Below are 16,486 nucleotides of genomic sequence, written 5' to 3'. Positions count from 1 at the left end.
AATTCACTGGAAATCTCCAAGGGGACCAGAATTTTGTGAAACCACAACTGAAACTTCCGTTGAGGGAATAATGCAGCAGTTGCAAACAGAAGCATCTCACAACAGTTGGTAATATCTACACTGAGTTAAACAGTACTAGTAATTAAATCTAAGGCTAAACACACACACACACAAAACCAAACACAAAACCCTCCCCACGCAGAACACATGGAAAGGTCGGTCACATCAGACCCACATCTCAGAAGCTTAGCACCTCAAACTTCCTGCTGACTAGGAAGAAAACAAAAAGTTTCAAATTCAGCATTTTATTATTTAGCCCTGCTGATCCGCAGATCGTTAAAGACACTCATTAAAGTTGGTCTCAAGCAGCAGTTTCATTAACTTACTAAATCCAAGACCAAGAATCTCCAGAAGTCATTACAGTACTGAGCTGACATTTGTTCTTTCTTGGGAACCCGGATTACTGCTGTCAAAGTGAAATTATATGAACAGTCCAAAAGCCAACTATGAAACTCAAGAATTCTGTATAGCGCTGCTGGCAAGCCTCACCCCTTAATACTGAAGCCATTTCTTAGTTTAATTTTAAACCTTGTGTAATAGTCAAAACCACGTGAAGAGCTCTGTAAGCTACCAGCTTCTACTAAGGTAGTAAAGAAAAATAAAGCGTAGGTCCAGTCCTTTTTACAGCGGACTAGAGGGTAGAGGAAAATTGCCCATCACAGCCCAGCAAGGATTGCTGGTCACAACACGGAACCTATACAGAGTAAAACCGAGTTTTATAGTCTGTCTTAAAGAATTATTTACTATATCTACCCTAGCGCAAAACAGTCACGCATGTGGGAGGAGATAGTCAAATACAGACGACAAGTGGACTAGGAAAAAAATGATAAATTGGCATTTAGTTTGTATCTCCCAACACCATCTTCAAAATTAAATTTAAACAACAATTCTCCTGAAGTAATAACATTTACTGCCCCAGTACCTCTGCAGGAGAGCTCTAGGAAGCCTCCCCAAGAGGTCTAAAAGTTAGATATACATTTTATATCAAGTGAAGCTCTGTATGACATATGGACCTTCTGTCATATGAAACACCTTCCAATTAAGCATTTTGTCTCTGTCATGATAAATACTTGCTAAAAATCATAGATTCATCACATGTCAACTCAAAAAGTCCATGTCCCTACAGGTTCCAATCTCAGTTTACTGGTATACACTTAAGACAAGAAAACTCAAATATTTTATTTCCAATTTTTTTTCCAGCTGGCAAAAGGAAGAAAGCAGAAGGAAAACCCAGAGAATTTTAGGACTGCTCTAGGGAAGAAAATACAAGCAGAGGGCAGCATAGGAAACAAAAGGTGAACAGAAAGGAGAGAGAATGGAATTCAAGTCGTCATTCATTCGCAATGTACTTATGATTTTTCCCAGAAAGCTGTGTCAAATCTAAAAGAGAATGCTAAAACCATTATCAGATCTAACAGCTATAACACATCTGATATACGGAAATCATTACTGACACCAGTCAAATCTAGCTTGCGCTATGATTAATGCAAAGTTTAAAAGTAGCTGGGATGAATGCGCTAATAGGGAAATTAAGTTCATAAACCAGATGCTTTTTCTCTCCCCTAGAAAGTATTATAAGTGTGAATGGGCTAAGTGCCCAGAATATTCCTGTGCCACCAGATCCTCTAAATTTTCCTAGAAAAACACACTTATGTCACACATAATGAGCTTACACACGCACCTTAGTGGGATTTCTGTACGGCGTGAATCGAGAGCAGACTGCATTATACTTACAAACATAACCCTTGCCTCTCACACAGCAGTTGCTGTGAATTGAGAAATTCAAAGGGGTAGAATGCAAGTCGTTCACCTAGATGTATATACATATCAGAAGCAGAAGAGCAGTTCTAGAAATACTCCAGGTAATTAAATAAAAAGCACTTTTGTTAACCAATAACAAATAATAATTACAGTAAATAAACTGGTCTTCAGGCAATCTGCCTCTAAAGAGAAAATTCCCCTTCAAAAGGGAGAATGGATGCAGGTTGTACAACTTAAAATAAAACTACCATATATAACTGAAAATAATTAGATGACTGAAGTGTTGACCAAGGAAAAACTAGTCTTTTTTTTTTTTTTTAAAGGAGTGTAGATGAAAGTTTGCCCCCCCGATTACAGACAGGGTTATTAAATAAAAGCATAAGGCAGAGCTACAAACTAAGAGCCGTGCTAGGCACCACCAGAATACAATACAAACTGGAATCCACATCGTAATGAAAATTGAAATGTAAAGTTACCATTAGAAACTGTGACTTTACAAAGCAAGCACTATGTAAAACCAAAACATGTTTTAAAGAACAAAAAGCATGCAACTGATATTTTTTTAGTCATTTGTTCACAGGATGGCCTAAATATCCATCTAGTTGTTTCTTAAATGGTTGTAACAATTTCAAACACAACAGTACTTACCTTGGTATTGTCACACATTTTGTATTGCAATTCTGAGTGGTAATTGCCTTCTCAAGCTCATCCAGCTGTCCTGTTTTCTTCAGCTTCTTGACCAAGCTTTTCACTGCCTTTTCACACCACTTTTCCTCCTGACCGTTCTGCTCGCCGCCACCAGCCCCTCCAGAGCCACCAGCAGATTTTTTCCACCCCAGGAGTCTCTTCACCACTGGTGGAGTGAATGGCAATATGGATGACATGACTTTCAGCAGACAGAACGCTCAGCAAGCAATAAATTAGAGATTCCTGTCCGATCCCTAAAAACACAAACCAAAACAGACACATTAGCACTGAGGCTTCACATGAAACAAATATTAATACCTTGCTTAGGACCTTTCATTACCAAATGCCACAGGACACTGCAACCCAAAACAAGGCAGATAATAGTTCAGAAATTATTGGTGAAGTTCTGAACCATGATGAAGACAAAGTTAAAATGCAAGTTTGCAGCAGACTCTTCAACAGTTAAGGCTATTGTTGGATTACATTTAATTTTTCTGCAAGTCTTTCCTGCCTAAAGTCAACTCCAGAAATCACAGAAGTTAACTTGAGTCTAACTTTGCACCTAGGCTGGTTCGTTTTAGCCATTTATTAAAAATTTCCACACATGATTGACAAATTGCATACACATATATGCACATTCTGCCCATCTCCAAATTAATTTAGCAAGCCAAATTGCACTTCGAATGTCATTTAGTCATTATGGCTTGATAGAAATCTTCCGACAGGCAGCCATTCCACAAGCCTTTTCTCATTGTTTGTCATATTCTAAATAACTACCAACTTTCATTTCACTGGGGACACTGATTTGAAGTTCTCTCATAAATTTGGTAATAAGCTTATTCCCATCTTTCACTCTAGAGTTCAACGGCCTACAGAAAATGAAATTTCACAAATGGCAGCACTTAAAATCATCAAGTCTTTCAAAATTCATTAAAGGATATTTAAAATCTTAGTTTGCAGGCACCTGAGTAGTACAACTTTGTTTTTAATTTTGATAGTATCAACTACCTGATCAGGATGTTTATATAAAATGAAAGATTAGAAGGGATGCCGAAACTTGGGCTATGTTTAGCATTCACTGCAATTTGCACTTCAAATCATTTTAAAGAAAAATGATAGCCATCTAGGCAAAAAAAAATTTTTTTTTAAAATCTTGGTTTGCAGCTTCTATTAGGCTAGTTTGAGGTATTAAGACATAAGCCTCAAATCAACTGTATTATTTCAGGCAGAGAGCTGTTAGAAATTGCTTGAGGACATAATGGCCCTATGGGTTGAAGTCAAAAACAACCTTATTTCCAGGCAGCAAATGGGTATTTGAACTCCAGAAAGTTACCTTATTTCCAAGCTGTATAAATTAGTTCGGTCAGCTGAAAATATTTTGGTTTTGCTAAGAGCTAACACTACCTTCAGGCTACTTAATTTGAGATTTGAAGGCAGCTTACAAGAGTTTCCCTATCGTGTAGAGGCACATGCCTCATTTCTACCTAAAATGTAACAACTTCGTTTTACTGAAATTTTCCATCTGCAAAACAGCATGGATTATTTGGGATACTTCAGGCTACAGTGTTCATGGCTAATTTATGCCTTGTCATGTCTTCACAGTTTCAGTGAGGACCAACAGGTCAAACGAACACTAATTCTATTCTACAGGTAACTTTAAATCATAACTTTCCAACTTCCATGAAACAGAACATTCAGCAGCAATGACATTTCAGTTTCAACTAAAATATACCTCCAAAAATGAGCTGCTGAGAGCACCTAAAAATATGACTGAAGCAAGAATTGTAGTTTTCGGAGGTCGAGGAGACAGAGGTTCCAATTAACAAGGACTCAAGATTAACACTGGTAACTTGATATAACTCATTCAAAATCTGTTATAAATTAGAGAACCATAGAACGGTTTCAGTTAAAAATAATTTAATCCAACCCCCTGCCATGGATCACTGTATCAGGTTGTTCAAAGTTCTGTCCGACCTGACTTTCAACACTTCCAGTGATAGCACATCCACAGTTTCTTTGGGTAACCTGTTCCAGTGCCTCACCACTCTCCTAGTAAAAAATTTCTTCCTTATATCCAATCTAAACCTAGTCTTTCAGTTTAAAACCTTTGTTCCTTGTCCTGTCAGTACAGGCTTTGGTAAAAAGTCAAAGCTTTTTCACACAAAACTATAATATGAAAAGAACTTTCATTCTTTGAGTAATGTTACATTATTACATAATTGTCCCAAATATTTCAGACTACAGGTTTTGTAGATCACAAAAGCATTGCACAGGACCCCTGGCTGCTACAAACACAAGAAAAATAAACTCAATATCCAAAATTTTTCAAATTAAACACTGACTAGGACACTCAGGGTACAGTTTCGAGGGGAGCCAAGCCAACACAACAGCTTCTGGCCATAAGAAGCCGAGGTCTCCATCCTTTCTTTCCACCTCGGCACCAGTGCTAACACCTTTCCAGAAAGACTCGGGTAGATAACTAAGTAAAAACTAATTAACTGAGGGGTTTGGGGTGTCTTGTTTTGTTTTGTTTTTCCCTGAGGGAACCGCAGTCACTCAGACTTTTATAAAAAGACTTTGCTGTCTGAGACAAGCCAACGTGAGATGCTTCAGAGGCAAGAAATTCAAAAACACCAAACCAAAGACGATAACTTCTTCCGCAGAATAGATCCCGTTTTGAACACCACCAATTGGTGGTTTAATATCTGAACCATGAATTCAATGCTGACAGACACACACCACCAAGTCCTAGTATCATTGCTTATCCACACACCAATTCTTCTCCCGTTTGCCAAGCTCACTGACATATAATATACATATTTCCTGTTCTTTAGCTTCAAATTTGACACCTTTCAATTCCCCAGAATACTCCTTTGATTGTCAGCCTTATAAAATACGCACTTCAGAAGGGTCTCATTTACCACTAGGGTAAATTGCCTATTCTTCCAGGCCATCGAAACATCCCCATTGCTCTTATCTAATTTTTCAGCTTTAAAATACCCCTCATGATGAGGTGTCCAATTTTGCAGTATTCTCTCCCTAAAGACGTAACACTGATCTATATACAATTATCTGGATTCTCTGGTGCTTTATTTTTTTTTAAAACTAAGATTTGCTTTCCTGCTTCGAATGCATATTTTAAGTCTTGTAGCAGGGAAGAAAATTTAGAAATCCCATACATCTCAGTTTTCCTTTATATTTGAATTCCCATACTATTTTGACATACTCAGAGGCAAAAAAAAAAAAATCTTTCTTTTCCCATTTCCAAAAGACTGTCCATGCAGACATAACTAATCTGAAATTTCCAAATATTATACTTCGTTTTAACCAGTTCCCCTACAGAGATTTGCTTATCCAGCTCCTGCAGAAGCTGTCAGAAAGCACAGGTTGGTCAGCTTTAAAAAAATAAAAAATAAAGGGACACGCTTAAAGAGCCCTTTATTACAATTATTATTGCGGCTTAGCAGCTGTTTAAAAAAAAAATCAAAGAAAATAAACAAAAAATCAACATACACCACAGCTGCAGACTAGAAGTCTTGAGAAGCTTAAACTAACTTTTTCCTTCTAGCTATTGTTTTGCCATGTCAGGGATTTGCCAGGGGTATCAATAAGAATTTCACTAAATTCTTCCCGTATTGGCCCCATATCTTTGAGAGGCTGAGCAGAGAGAATGTGACACAAGTAGGGCAGGACTTCACTTGGTTTAATACTTCAGCCGCTTGTGATGAGTGCTCACAGGAGAATATTTCAGCCAGTTTAATTTCTGCAAAAGTGACACTCTGCTCCAAGCCTAGAGAAGGCACTGCAAAGTACAAGGCACAGTTAGGTTGAATTCTGAGCAATTTTTATCCATGCAAATTACGCAAGGAAAATGCAGCAAGAAAGAAATTAAGAAGAAATACCCTATTGGGTAGTCCTGTCTCCAAAGGTGGCAAAAGGATTCACTGCTCAAGGAAAATGCATGAAACTGGCTGTTATATGTTGCCCATTCTCCTCGTAATTCTTCAGCATCTTAAACTGTTCCAGTGGGAAATTAAAGCCTCCATTCCTACCTATTCCCTTTAATAGCCATTTTTGGACCTGCTGTCCACAAATTCATCTAACCACTTTTTGAACCAGCTTCCACAACCTCTTGCGGCATACAGCACCAGAGCTTAACTGCCCACTTGCCTAAGTAAGTACTTTTAGCTGTTTTAATTTGATCTCTTTCTAGCATCAGAAAGTGGCCCTTGTTCTACCACTGCAAGCTTTGCTAAAGAACTGTGTGTATTCATGTCGTCCACAAGCTTCAGGATTCTGTACATCTGAATCACATCCCTCTCTCTAAGAGAGGACTATCAGCCTTTTGTCACAAAGAAAGTATCTGAACGCAGCTCATACAGTTTTGGAAGCTCCTCTGGTCAGATCTCAAGCCTGAAAGCTTTACTACCTCCATTTAATTACAAGTCCCTGAAGATATTGCATAAGGACTGATCTAAAGACCACAGAAAAATTCTATCAGTCTACGGTTATATTTTCACTTATATATTACCCTAAAGCTCTCAACATTATAAGTACAAAGAAATCCACACCTCACAAGGAATCTGGAGATAGAACAGGGACAGCATGTACCTGCTGCTGAACATCTGGCAGGAGCTCAAATAAAAATTTGCATTGGGTTCTGAAGGCATCCACCTAGATGGTCTTGGAAACATGTTTATACTAAGGGGCTTAGGAGTCACTGTTGCAGCTCATTTTTGACCAGTAAATCCCGTTTCAATTCATCACCTGTAACTTTTGCCTTCAAATTGATACAATAATATAAAGAGTTTTGATCTTTGTTCCTGAAGAAGCACCATCTCACACATTGTCTTTTGACAATAGCCTCTTACTAAAAACATTCCTCTAGTCTTTTTCCATGTACACTTTCCTCATCCACAAAAAAAAAGATTGCTTTTTCCCCAAATGCACCCAGAAAACAACCTTTGCCAACATTGCCAAAAACATTTCCACATTGCTAAAATGGCCACAGATTAAATACATGCTTAATATGTAACATCCCCTCCTCCTTGCAATATAGTTTTTGTGATTTCCTTCTAGTCTACAGTTAACCATCTCCAAAAAACAAGTACCCATTTACAGCCTTTGCTTTTAAGGACACTAAATGTGCCTTGCCATTGCTTATTCTTTGCATTGTCTCTCCTTTGCTCATTCTCTTCTACTGAGGCCCAACATCACAGCCCAAATCTGATCTTTTACCTTCCTATGTACTATTCCCACTACAACGTATCAACATATTGGGACTCTGTAAGTAACTGTAAGAAGATTTTTGAGACCCCTTTCTGAGCTCAACTATAGTTGAACTATTAGTATCAAGGCAGCAGTATGATACAGAGCAAAAAAAACTTCCACTGTTTTACCCCCTTCCATGTTCTCTGGATTATGCCTTAAAAATACAGCTCCGAATACTCAAAGGAGGACTCACTCTGTTGCCCAGAGAGTTCCAAGTGTTTCTCCAGATTGCTGGAACACAGGGAGCACGTGCTGTTATTCCCAACGGATTAATACTGGAAAATTTACAAATTGCCTAACTTTGGTGGTATTTGTTTCATCTCTGACCCCGTCGTGTATCTCCGCTTCCTGATGCGCACGTGTTTCATTAGTTGGTCAAACGGTGTCATAGTTGGCAACTTTTAAAGTCACAGTTTGAGTCATGTCTGCTATTATTCCATTCTACTGTGGCTCTCTGGAACAAGTATTAAATATTAAGTCCATGATCCCAGTAATAACTAAGCATAAAAGATGAAGAAAACCTTAAGGGCAGCATGCTAAGCAGACTAAAATCTTCAAGGGAAATTCTCCTTTCCTGAGCATCTGTAAGGCCCTACAAACACACTGGTGCTACCAAAAATATCAAGTGATTTCTGGCTAATTTATTCCAAAGCCTCATGCAACATATTTCATATCAGTCTGCTTATTATCTAAAACTTGAAATAAAGAAATCTGATCTCTCCTGGTTTTACTAGAAGTATTCTGGCTTAGAGAAATTTCATTTGCGAGAGCTCTTCTGGAATAAAGAGGACAGAAGTTAAGCTCCCGAGGAAAGAAGATCGAGGAAAATAATTTGTGGCATTTGAGAGAGAGTCTACAAGTTCATTTCCTCCCTATTTTAGTCCCGGTTTTGTGATTTTTTTGAGAAGGCAATGTTTTTTTTTCATTAGTCCTGGAATTTGGACAAGATTCTTTTTTGATTTCACCCAGTGCACAATATTTCAGATCTTTCAGGAGAGGAGGAAATATCCACCCTTTCCCTTCACAGGCATCCCTATGATAACAGTGGTTTCAGAATAAGGCAACATTAATTGAAGCACCATCTAATTAAGGCAGTACCAAGACCTTATGCTAGGCTAAACAGTACTGAGAGCTGAAGTTTTAAAGGGCATAGCTTATGCAGCACTGCATACGTCTTCTGTATTAACCCAAAGTCATTAAGACCGATAGAAATGATAAAACAAGTATGTCACCTTGCATTGGACAGAAGTAAAACTAATTTATGGTCCACTTCTGGATACTTTAGGCTGTGTTATTCCAAACAACGAGGAGACAGTTTATTCACAGCAGAATCTGAGAAAGTTTTCCTGATGTTCACAATCTCAACTCACAGGGAACCTGAATTCTCTATGAAGTTAGAAGTAAAATCAAAGCCAGTCTTTTCCCTTTCACTTAGGATACGTTCTAGTTAAATAACTCAGTGGAACTGACAAGACAAGGTATTTCACTTCTATTGCAACCACACCCCCTCCAAAAACTGTCTTTTGAGATTTCAGAAGAGATAATTCTTTCTTCTTCCCCTACACACACACATACTAAAAAGACCTGGTTTTGTCATAGTAGAGAAGCTCAAACCTGCAGCCACATCCATACTTTCCTGAAGCTTTGACATGAGCTGATGAAGTTCAAGGCAGGTTGCCTGTCATCTGGGGGGAAAGGAGTGAGGAAAATTCTTCCTCTGGGTCAGCTTTAGCATGAGGATTTTGTAACGTGCTTATTTACAGACTCAATTTCCACAGGAATTTTTAGGCTTATTTTGCATCTTGAAATTCTGTGTAACTGTATTATCTTTACATGGCTCATTGAAAGCAGAATTACCTACCTAATTTGTAAGCAGGTTTTTTTCCTCTCACTCGTTTAATGAAGTTTGTTTATGAATCAAATGAGAAAATTCATCTTTCTCATACACAGAACTAAAAGAACCTTGATCGTGGTGTTGTGAAAGCTTCAGAAGTTGGATTTTTCTTCAATTACTAAGGACTGCTGCAAATTACAGACAAAAGTAATAAAGACAACTACATTGCTATTAGAAAATTAGCACACTGTAACACATGTATCCAAGGTATACTAAAATTGCATGCAACTGGAGACATGAGAAAGAAGAGATGTTAATTTTACTGACCTTTGATCAAACTACTAATAGGACCAATGTATTTTAGCAACTCTCCTAGAATTACAAAAGAGGAAAATTACCACAACAGCAGTCGGTCAATCCAGCTGTCTCTGCAAACCACCAAACTTCTTCCACCTACTTAGTATTATGAACAACCTCACAATATTGCTCCTTAAAACTAAAATATCTTAATAGCCCCACAAAAGCACTGAATAAGCACTTCAAACCACAGCAGTTGAAGCCCTTCTCACCTCATTTGTTTTCACTAAAATCTTCCATGTGTAACAGGCAAGTGTCAGTTCCACTATTTTAGAAAATAAAATTACTCCTGGGCTAAATCTGACAGGAATATTCACAGAACTGATTAGCAGGTAGCTCTTTCAGTTTTTCTGTATAGCTTAGCAGCTTCTCCACTTTCTTAAACTACAAACAATTGCATTTAACCATTAGTTAATGCAAGTTCACTTTCAATACAGGCCTAAGGTAAATGTTCTTCAAACAAGCCAGCCTGCCCCCCCTCCGCCCCGCCTCCCTGATAAGCAGAGTTCACTCTGCACCAAAGAGCGTCTTATGTTAAGCTCATATTGCTCCAGCATAATTAAATCAAGCTTGAGTCCCAGACTAAACTGATAAGAAACCCAGGAGCTGCTCTCCCGCAGTCTCTTCTTGGTCTTACTTCACACTATGGCTGTCAAAAGCACATAATCGTAATAAAATATCATCTGGAATAATGCCTGTAACACAGTTTCTCTCCTAGAAGTGGAGAAAAGTGTTTAGGAAGGTTTTCTGCAGTAGCCAATTTCTTCTGGCCCAGAGAGGATTGAACACAGGGCTGCCTGTACTCTCCATTCTATTACAAAAAACCTAATCCCATCGCATGACCTGCAGCAATTCAGTTTAACAAATCAACAATTACAAATATTTTGGCAAAGTAAGCTTAGGTATTGTTTGCCTCTCAGCACAGTTCACAACCAGTTTGTGGCTTTATGATAAAAGTCATTAAATCCAATCTGAAAAGCAGAATTTACAGCTCACTTAGCAAGTCAGGCCCATAAATGGATGCTTTCAATTACAGGGCATTTACATGCACAATCATTAAGGCAGCGTTGAATACATTTGAAAACTCTAGAATACTTTTTATAATAATTAAAACTTTGCGTACTGTTCTTTATACAAACAAAACTGAGGAATTCTCTTCAGTCTCAAGCAGAGCTCAGATTCATTGTTATCCAGAACCTACTACAAAGCCTGTTCTCCCAGTACTTTTGTGGGAAAGGGATTAGAGAGATGGAAACAAGTTTTGGGTTTTAAAGTTGCTCTCAGAAGCAGAGATTTTTCTTTAAGCTCCAATAAATTCAATTATATCAACTGGTGCTCAGCACTTCTGAAAGATCAAGTGTAACAGGAAAATGGAGGACTCAGGAGCGCCTTTCATTTGGAGATTCACTGCGTAATTCAAACTTCTTTGATTTTGTTCATGAATCTAACTTCTGGGGGAAGAAAAAGAAGAGATCAGTTATAAGACCAATTTTTTAAGCTCATTTTTTTTCAAGTTCTTCTCCAAGATTATATTACACACATCCAGCTCTTCCCATGAAGAAAACTGTAACTTCAAACATTTTTGTTCTTTTTGGTGACTGTCAGGGTACTCTGAGTCTGACCCACACAACCGCAAAAAACAATCAACTACCAGGTTGCTCTTTTAAACAGCCCAATATATTCTTAAATGTATGCTTAGACTCATCTTCGAGTTCAGTTTAAACCATTTTAAATGAGATCCTCACCTCCTTCTCTTTAAAGGCATTTGTAACTAATGTTATCTTTCATCAGGATAGTGCTAAACAAATGGGGGGAAGCAACTTCAAAAACCTCCTCTTCATTTATATTGTTATTCCTCTCTAACTCCCTACATTTTGTAAATGCTACAGTTTTTAAGCTACACTTCAGAACACACACACACAAAAAAATCTATTCACACACCATGCAAGCTCCAACACTGTGATAAAACACTGGAATGTCTAAAAAACAACCTTGTTCTGCTAAGAGAAGCCTTAACAACAAGAGGTTTTGTTTGGGTTTTTTTTTTTTCTCTCCTTTTTTTCAGTGTGGAGAACAGAGTAAAGACGAATCAGTCTCTCACTACAGAATCCAGCCCCCACAGAAATAATGTCATGAATCAGTTTGAAAGTACAGCTCTCCAGGCTAAGAAAGGAACACTTAAGAACGGACAAACCTGCTGTTACGTGCGGTCTCCTAATAAGCTGTCATTATAAACTTCTTGCTACAGATGGAATCTGACTCGTTTATAACCATGGGCTGTGATAACATGAGCTCTACACCCCATATACACCGGTTGCAGCATCTTCAGAAATACTCATTTGGTAAATCCAGCATGTAAAACTTTTTCTTAATGCTATCCACTTGCTTGTTAAGTGTTTGAAAAGAGCACAACACACGTTTGTTGGGGTTTTTTTAGTCAAAAACGGCGATGGACAACCAAAAAGACACTAGACTAGGCTGCAGTCTGAATCCCACCTGTTCAATTCAACAGCTCTCGAAGACTATCACAAGGGCTCTTCACCCTTTTTTATTTCCCCAGAGCGAGGACTGAAAAATAAAAATACCAGTGTCACTATTTCTCTTCCCTTCCACTCCCAACAGAGAAAAAAAAAAATGCAACTAGGAACTCTACAACTCTGCAGAACACCGACTATTTGCATTTATCACAACACAACTTCTACTTATCGGGGTAGATGAAACACTTAACAGATCGTGTTTGTTGACATCTTACAATGCATAGAGACAGCTACATCATCAAAACCAGAGCCATGAAGAAAACCACTGATCCCCATTCGCACGGACGTTTCTCGTGTAGGCAGCGTGTATTTCACACCCGTGTCTCTGCACCACGACAGGACCAGACAAAAGGGTTCAAGCGAAGCTTTGCGACCCTCGACGCTTCTTTACAACTCGCTGCTAAACTTTCTCCACCAACCCAGCACACCTGAGCTCCGCAAGAAGGGCAGAGCTGGGTGGGGAGAGGAAGAAGCAGAACTTTATTGTTTTTTAACCCCGCTTACCCCACACACACAAACGGTGAGGCACAACCCGACCCTCCCCACCCTCCCCCGGCAGCCGTTCCAGCGTGTGGGCGGCGGGGGGTGACACTGACCACCCCCGACTCCCCTCACGCAGCCCCAGCCCCAACCCGGCCCCTCCGCCTCCCGCCGCCCTTCCCTCCCGCTCCCCCGGCCGCGACCCGCCCGGGCCCACCACAACAAAGGGGGTGTAGGGCGTGGGGAGGCGCCCCCGGTTCCCCGCCCCGGCCCGGCGTCCTCCACACCCCGTGGGGCTCCCTGTCGCCACGGAACGGCCGCCCGGCGTTCCCCCGCTTCCCGCGGCCGAGCCGCCCGCCGAAACCGCCCCAGGACCAACCTCCTCCTCCTCCTCGGCGAGCTGCGCGGCCGCCTCCTCCCTCAGCGCTGCCGTCCCCTGCGCGCCCGCCCTCCGCACCGCCCATTGGCTGCCGCCGCGCCCCGCCCCCGGCGGGAGGCGGAGAGGCGGCGCATTGGCTGCGGCGCCCGTCACTTGAGAACAGACAGAGCGGGGATTGGGCTAAGGGAGGGGAGGCCCGGCCTGCGCCGCCGATTGGCGGATCGAGGCGCCAATCGAGTGCCCGCGGCGGAAAAAAAAAAAAAAAAAAAAAAAAAAGAAGCGAGGCGAAGGGAGATGGAGCCGGGTGGGAGGGGCTGCGTGCCCCGCGCGGCGGGGGCGTGGAGGCGCCGCTCATTGGTTGCGGTGCTGTCACTCATTGTGCCACGCGCCCGCTAGGGGTGGTTGATCTCGACAGGAGCCGGGGAGTGGGGGTTGTGTGACCCGCGGCCGCGCAGCCGCACTGGCTGGTCGTGGCTGCGCCGCGCCCGGCCTCGTATCCTTCCGCTCCGCGCGCGGGTGGGAGCTGAGAAAAAGTAGTGCGCACCTTCAGAGGATGACAAAGTCATTTTGGTTGGAAAAGAGCACCAAGGTCATCGCGTCCAACCATAACCCACCCCTGGCACTGACCCGTGTCCCTGAGAACCTCATCTCTGTGTATTTTCAACCCCTCCAGGGATGGTGACTCCAGCACTGCCCTGGGCAGCCTGTTCCAATGCCCCACAGCCCTTTGGGGAAGAAATTGTTCCCCAGATCCAACCTCAACCTCCCCTGGCACAACTTGAGGCCGTTTCTTTGTGTCCCTGTCTCCCCTCAGCTCCTGTTCTCCAGCTGAACCCCCAGCTCCCTCAGCCGCTCCCATCACACTTGTGCTCCAGCCCCTTCCCCAGCTCCGTTCCCTTCTCTCCATTCGCTCCAGCTCCTCTGAGGGGGAATTGCGGCCTCCAATACAACTGGGGGCTGTCATAGAGTCATAGAATCATTTCTGTTGGAAGAGACCCTCAAGATCATCGAGTCCAACCATTAACCCACCCCTGGCACTGACCCATGTCCCTGAGAACCTCATCTGTGTGTATTTTCAACCCCTGCAGGGATGGTGACTCCACCACTGCCCTGGGCAGCCTGTTCCAATGCCCCACAGCCCTTTGGGGAAGAAACTGTTCCCCAGATCCAACCTCAACCTCCCCTGGTGCAACCTGAGGCCGTTTCTTTGTGTCCCTGTCTCCCCTCAGCTCCTGTTCTCCAGCTGAACCCCCAGCTCCCTCAGCCGCTCCCATCACACTTGTGCTCCAGACTCGGGGCAACTCTTGATGAATCGCTACCAAATGAGGCAGCCGAACCCCATTCGAGGTGCCCACACCCGAAATCCAAGACCCGAATACCTGTTTTCAGCCACTGTCGATGTGACGAGTGGGAATCACAGAATCGTTTTGGTTGGAAAAGCCCCTCAAGATCATCGAGTCCAACCACAACCCACCCCTGGCGCTGACCCGTGGCCCTGAGAACCTCATCTCTGTATTTTCAACCCCTCCAGGGATGGAAGCCGCAAGACGCGCGTTTAAGGGCTATCCTTTGGGGTTTTTTGGGTGAAAAGCTCCATTCCCCCTTTGCTGTTAGTCTGTTGGAGACGCTCTGGTTCTTTTCACTTCCACTTTTCGATACTTTTCCCTGTTCCTACCCCCGTACACCTCAACTGCAGACCCCTTCTACGTGAGGTCCCACCTCACCAACACACGCTCTTGCTTTCCAGCAGTGTTGTCCATCTTACAGGCCAAAACGGTCTCGGTGCCGCGGGTGTTTGTGATTCAGCGTCTTGGGCACGTCTCCCACCTCAACAGGTTTGGTGTCCCCGGCCAGGTGAGACACCTCTCCCATCACTTAGCCCTCCTGCCAGGAATGATAGATGTGGGCTCACAGAAACCTTCCTCTTGCCTCGTCTGTCCTTGTTTTTCCCAGCTTGGAGCAGACATGCAGCTTATTTGGGTTTTTGTTGGTTTTTCCCCCCCTCCGCTGTTCCATCAGTTTGAGATTCAAGCCGGTCATGGAGTGGATACAACGGAGAAGACTCCCGCTGCAGACAATGCAGAGCTGCTAACAGATTACCATCATATTTTCGAAAGATAAGGAGGTGTTCCAGGCATGTTGTACCTGGAAACAGATCCAGGCTATTCAGCCAGCACAGCACTCTCTTTGTGAATCTTTCACTGTGTTCAGAGAGAAATTCTTCTATGAACAGAAAATTAATTAAGCTCCTTTTTTTGTGTGGATTTGTGTCAGGCGTTCCCTTCACCTCTCTGCTGCGATAAACACACAGTCCCCTCTCCTTTTCTATCTCCAAGGCTGACTTCTGATATACCCAAAGCTCCTTTCTACGTCCCCAATCTACTTTGTTTTGACTTTAATTTTGGGCACAGAGCAGCACATGCCAGGACTGGTTCAGGGGCTGGCCAGCTGCCCACTGTTTCCACCGCCAAGGAAGCCAAACAGCTCTGATAAGGGCTGAGATTTCCCTGCCTTTCTCCCGGGCACGGCACTAACAAGGTTTTTTCTTTCCTAACACAGTCGCTGTTTGCCGTGAAACTTGGCAGACCTTGAGTTTCCAAAAGCTCAGTTTGGTCAAAACCGGTCAGAAGGTTGACAAACTTATACTGGAAAAAAAAGAAAAAAGAAAAAAAAAAAAGGCAATTGCATAAATCTCCTTTCTTCAAGGAAGAAAATTGCCAGTGGCAGGAGAAATAAAGCAAATGGAAGAAGGTGGTGACGGGGCTGTAAATCACCAAGGCCATAAGTTACCTAAGAAGCGTGGTTGCCGTGGAGAAGATGTTCATCTGTAACTTAAATGCTGCTCCGGAAAGGGCTCCCGGCCACACACCTGCAACGGCAGAAATAGTTCCTGATTCGATAAAGACAAAGGAACAGCAAAACTCAATCCCTAGTGTCAAAGCTGGATACTATAAACCAGGTGGCTCAGCGCGTTTTGGACATGGGCGGTTGGGTGTAGGTGGTTGACAGTCCCATTTAGATTTGAACCTGCTGTGGGAGAGCATCAGCATCTCTCACAAGGTGCTTTAACATGTCAGAGGGATCAGCATCCTCACAAACAACCTTTTTGTACAGAGGGAC

At 42.3% G+C, this 16,486-nt stretch overlaps 1 protein-coding gene across 3 annotated transcripts in view; it reads right to left on the bottom strand.

Moving 5' to 3' along the window:
- The window catches only part of SMAD2 (SMAD family member 2), a 48,151-nt gene extending 34,717 nt beyond the window's left edge, over positions 1-13,434 (bottom strand). For 2 of the 3 annotated variants that reach the window (XM_065656384.1, XM_065656386.1), the window contains exons 1-2: positions 13,367-13,434; positions 2,470-2,762 (exon numbers count right to left, since the gene is read on the bottom strand). In XM_065656384.1, the coding sequence (XP_065512456.1) occupies positions 2,470-2,705 (236 nt within the window). In that variant the 5' untranslated portion in view covers positions 2,706-2,762; positions 13,367-13,434. Of the gene's footprint in view, positions 1-2,469; positions 2,763-12,466; positions 12,521-13,366 lie in introns of those variants that run through there. The other variant, XM_065656385.1, reaches the window with a different exon arrangement.
- Positions 13,435-16,486: the final 3,052 nt, after the last annotated feature.

Source organism: Caloenas nicobarica, chromosome Z (assembly GCF_036013445.1).
Source record: "Caloenas nicobarica isolate bCalNic1 chromosome Z, bCalNic1.hap1, whole genome shotgun sequence".
In the NCBI taxonomy this organism is placed as follows: Eukaryota; Metazoa; Chordata; class Aves; order Columbiformes; family Columbidae; genus Caloenas; species Caloenas nicobarica.
This window is presented reverse-complemented; position numbering and strand designations above follow the sequence as displayed.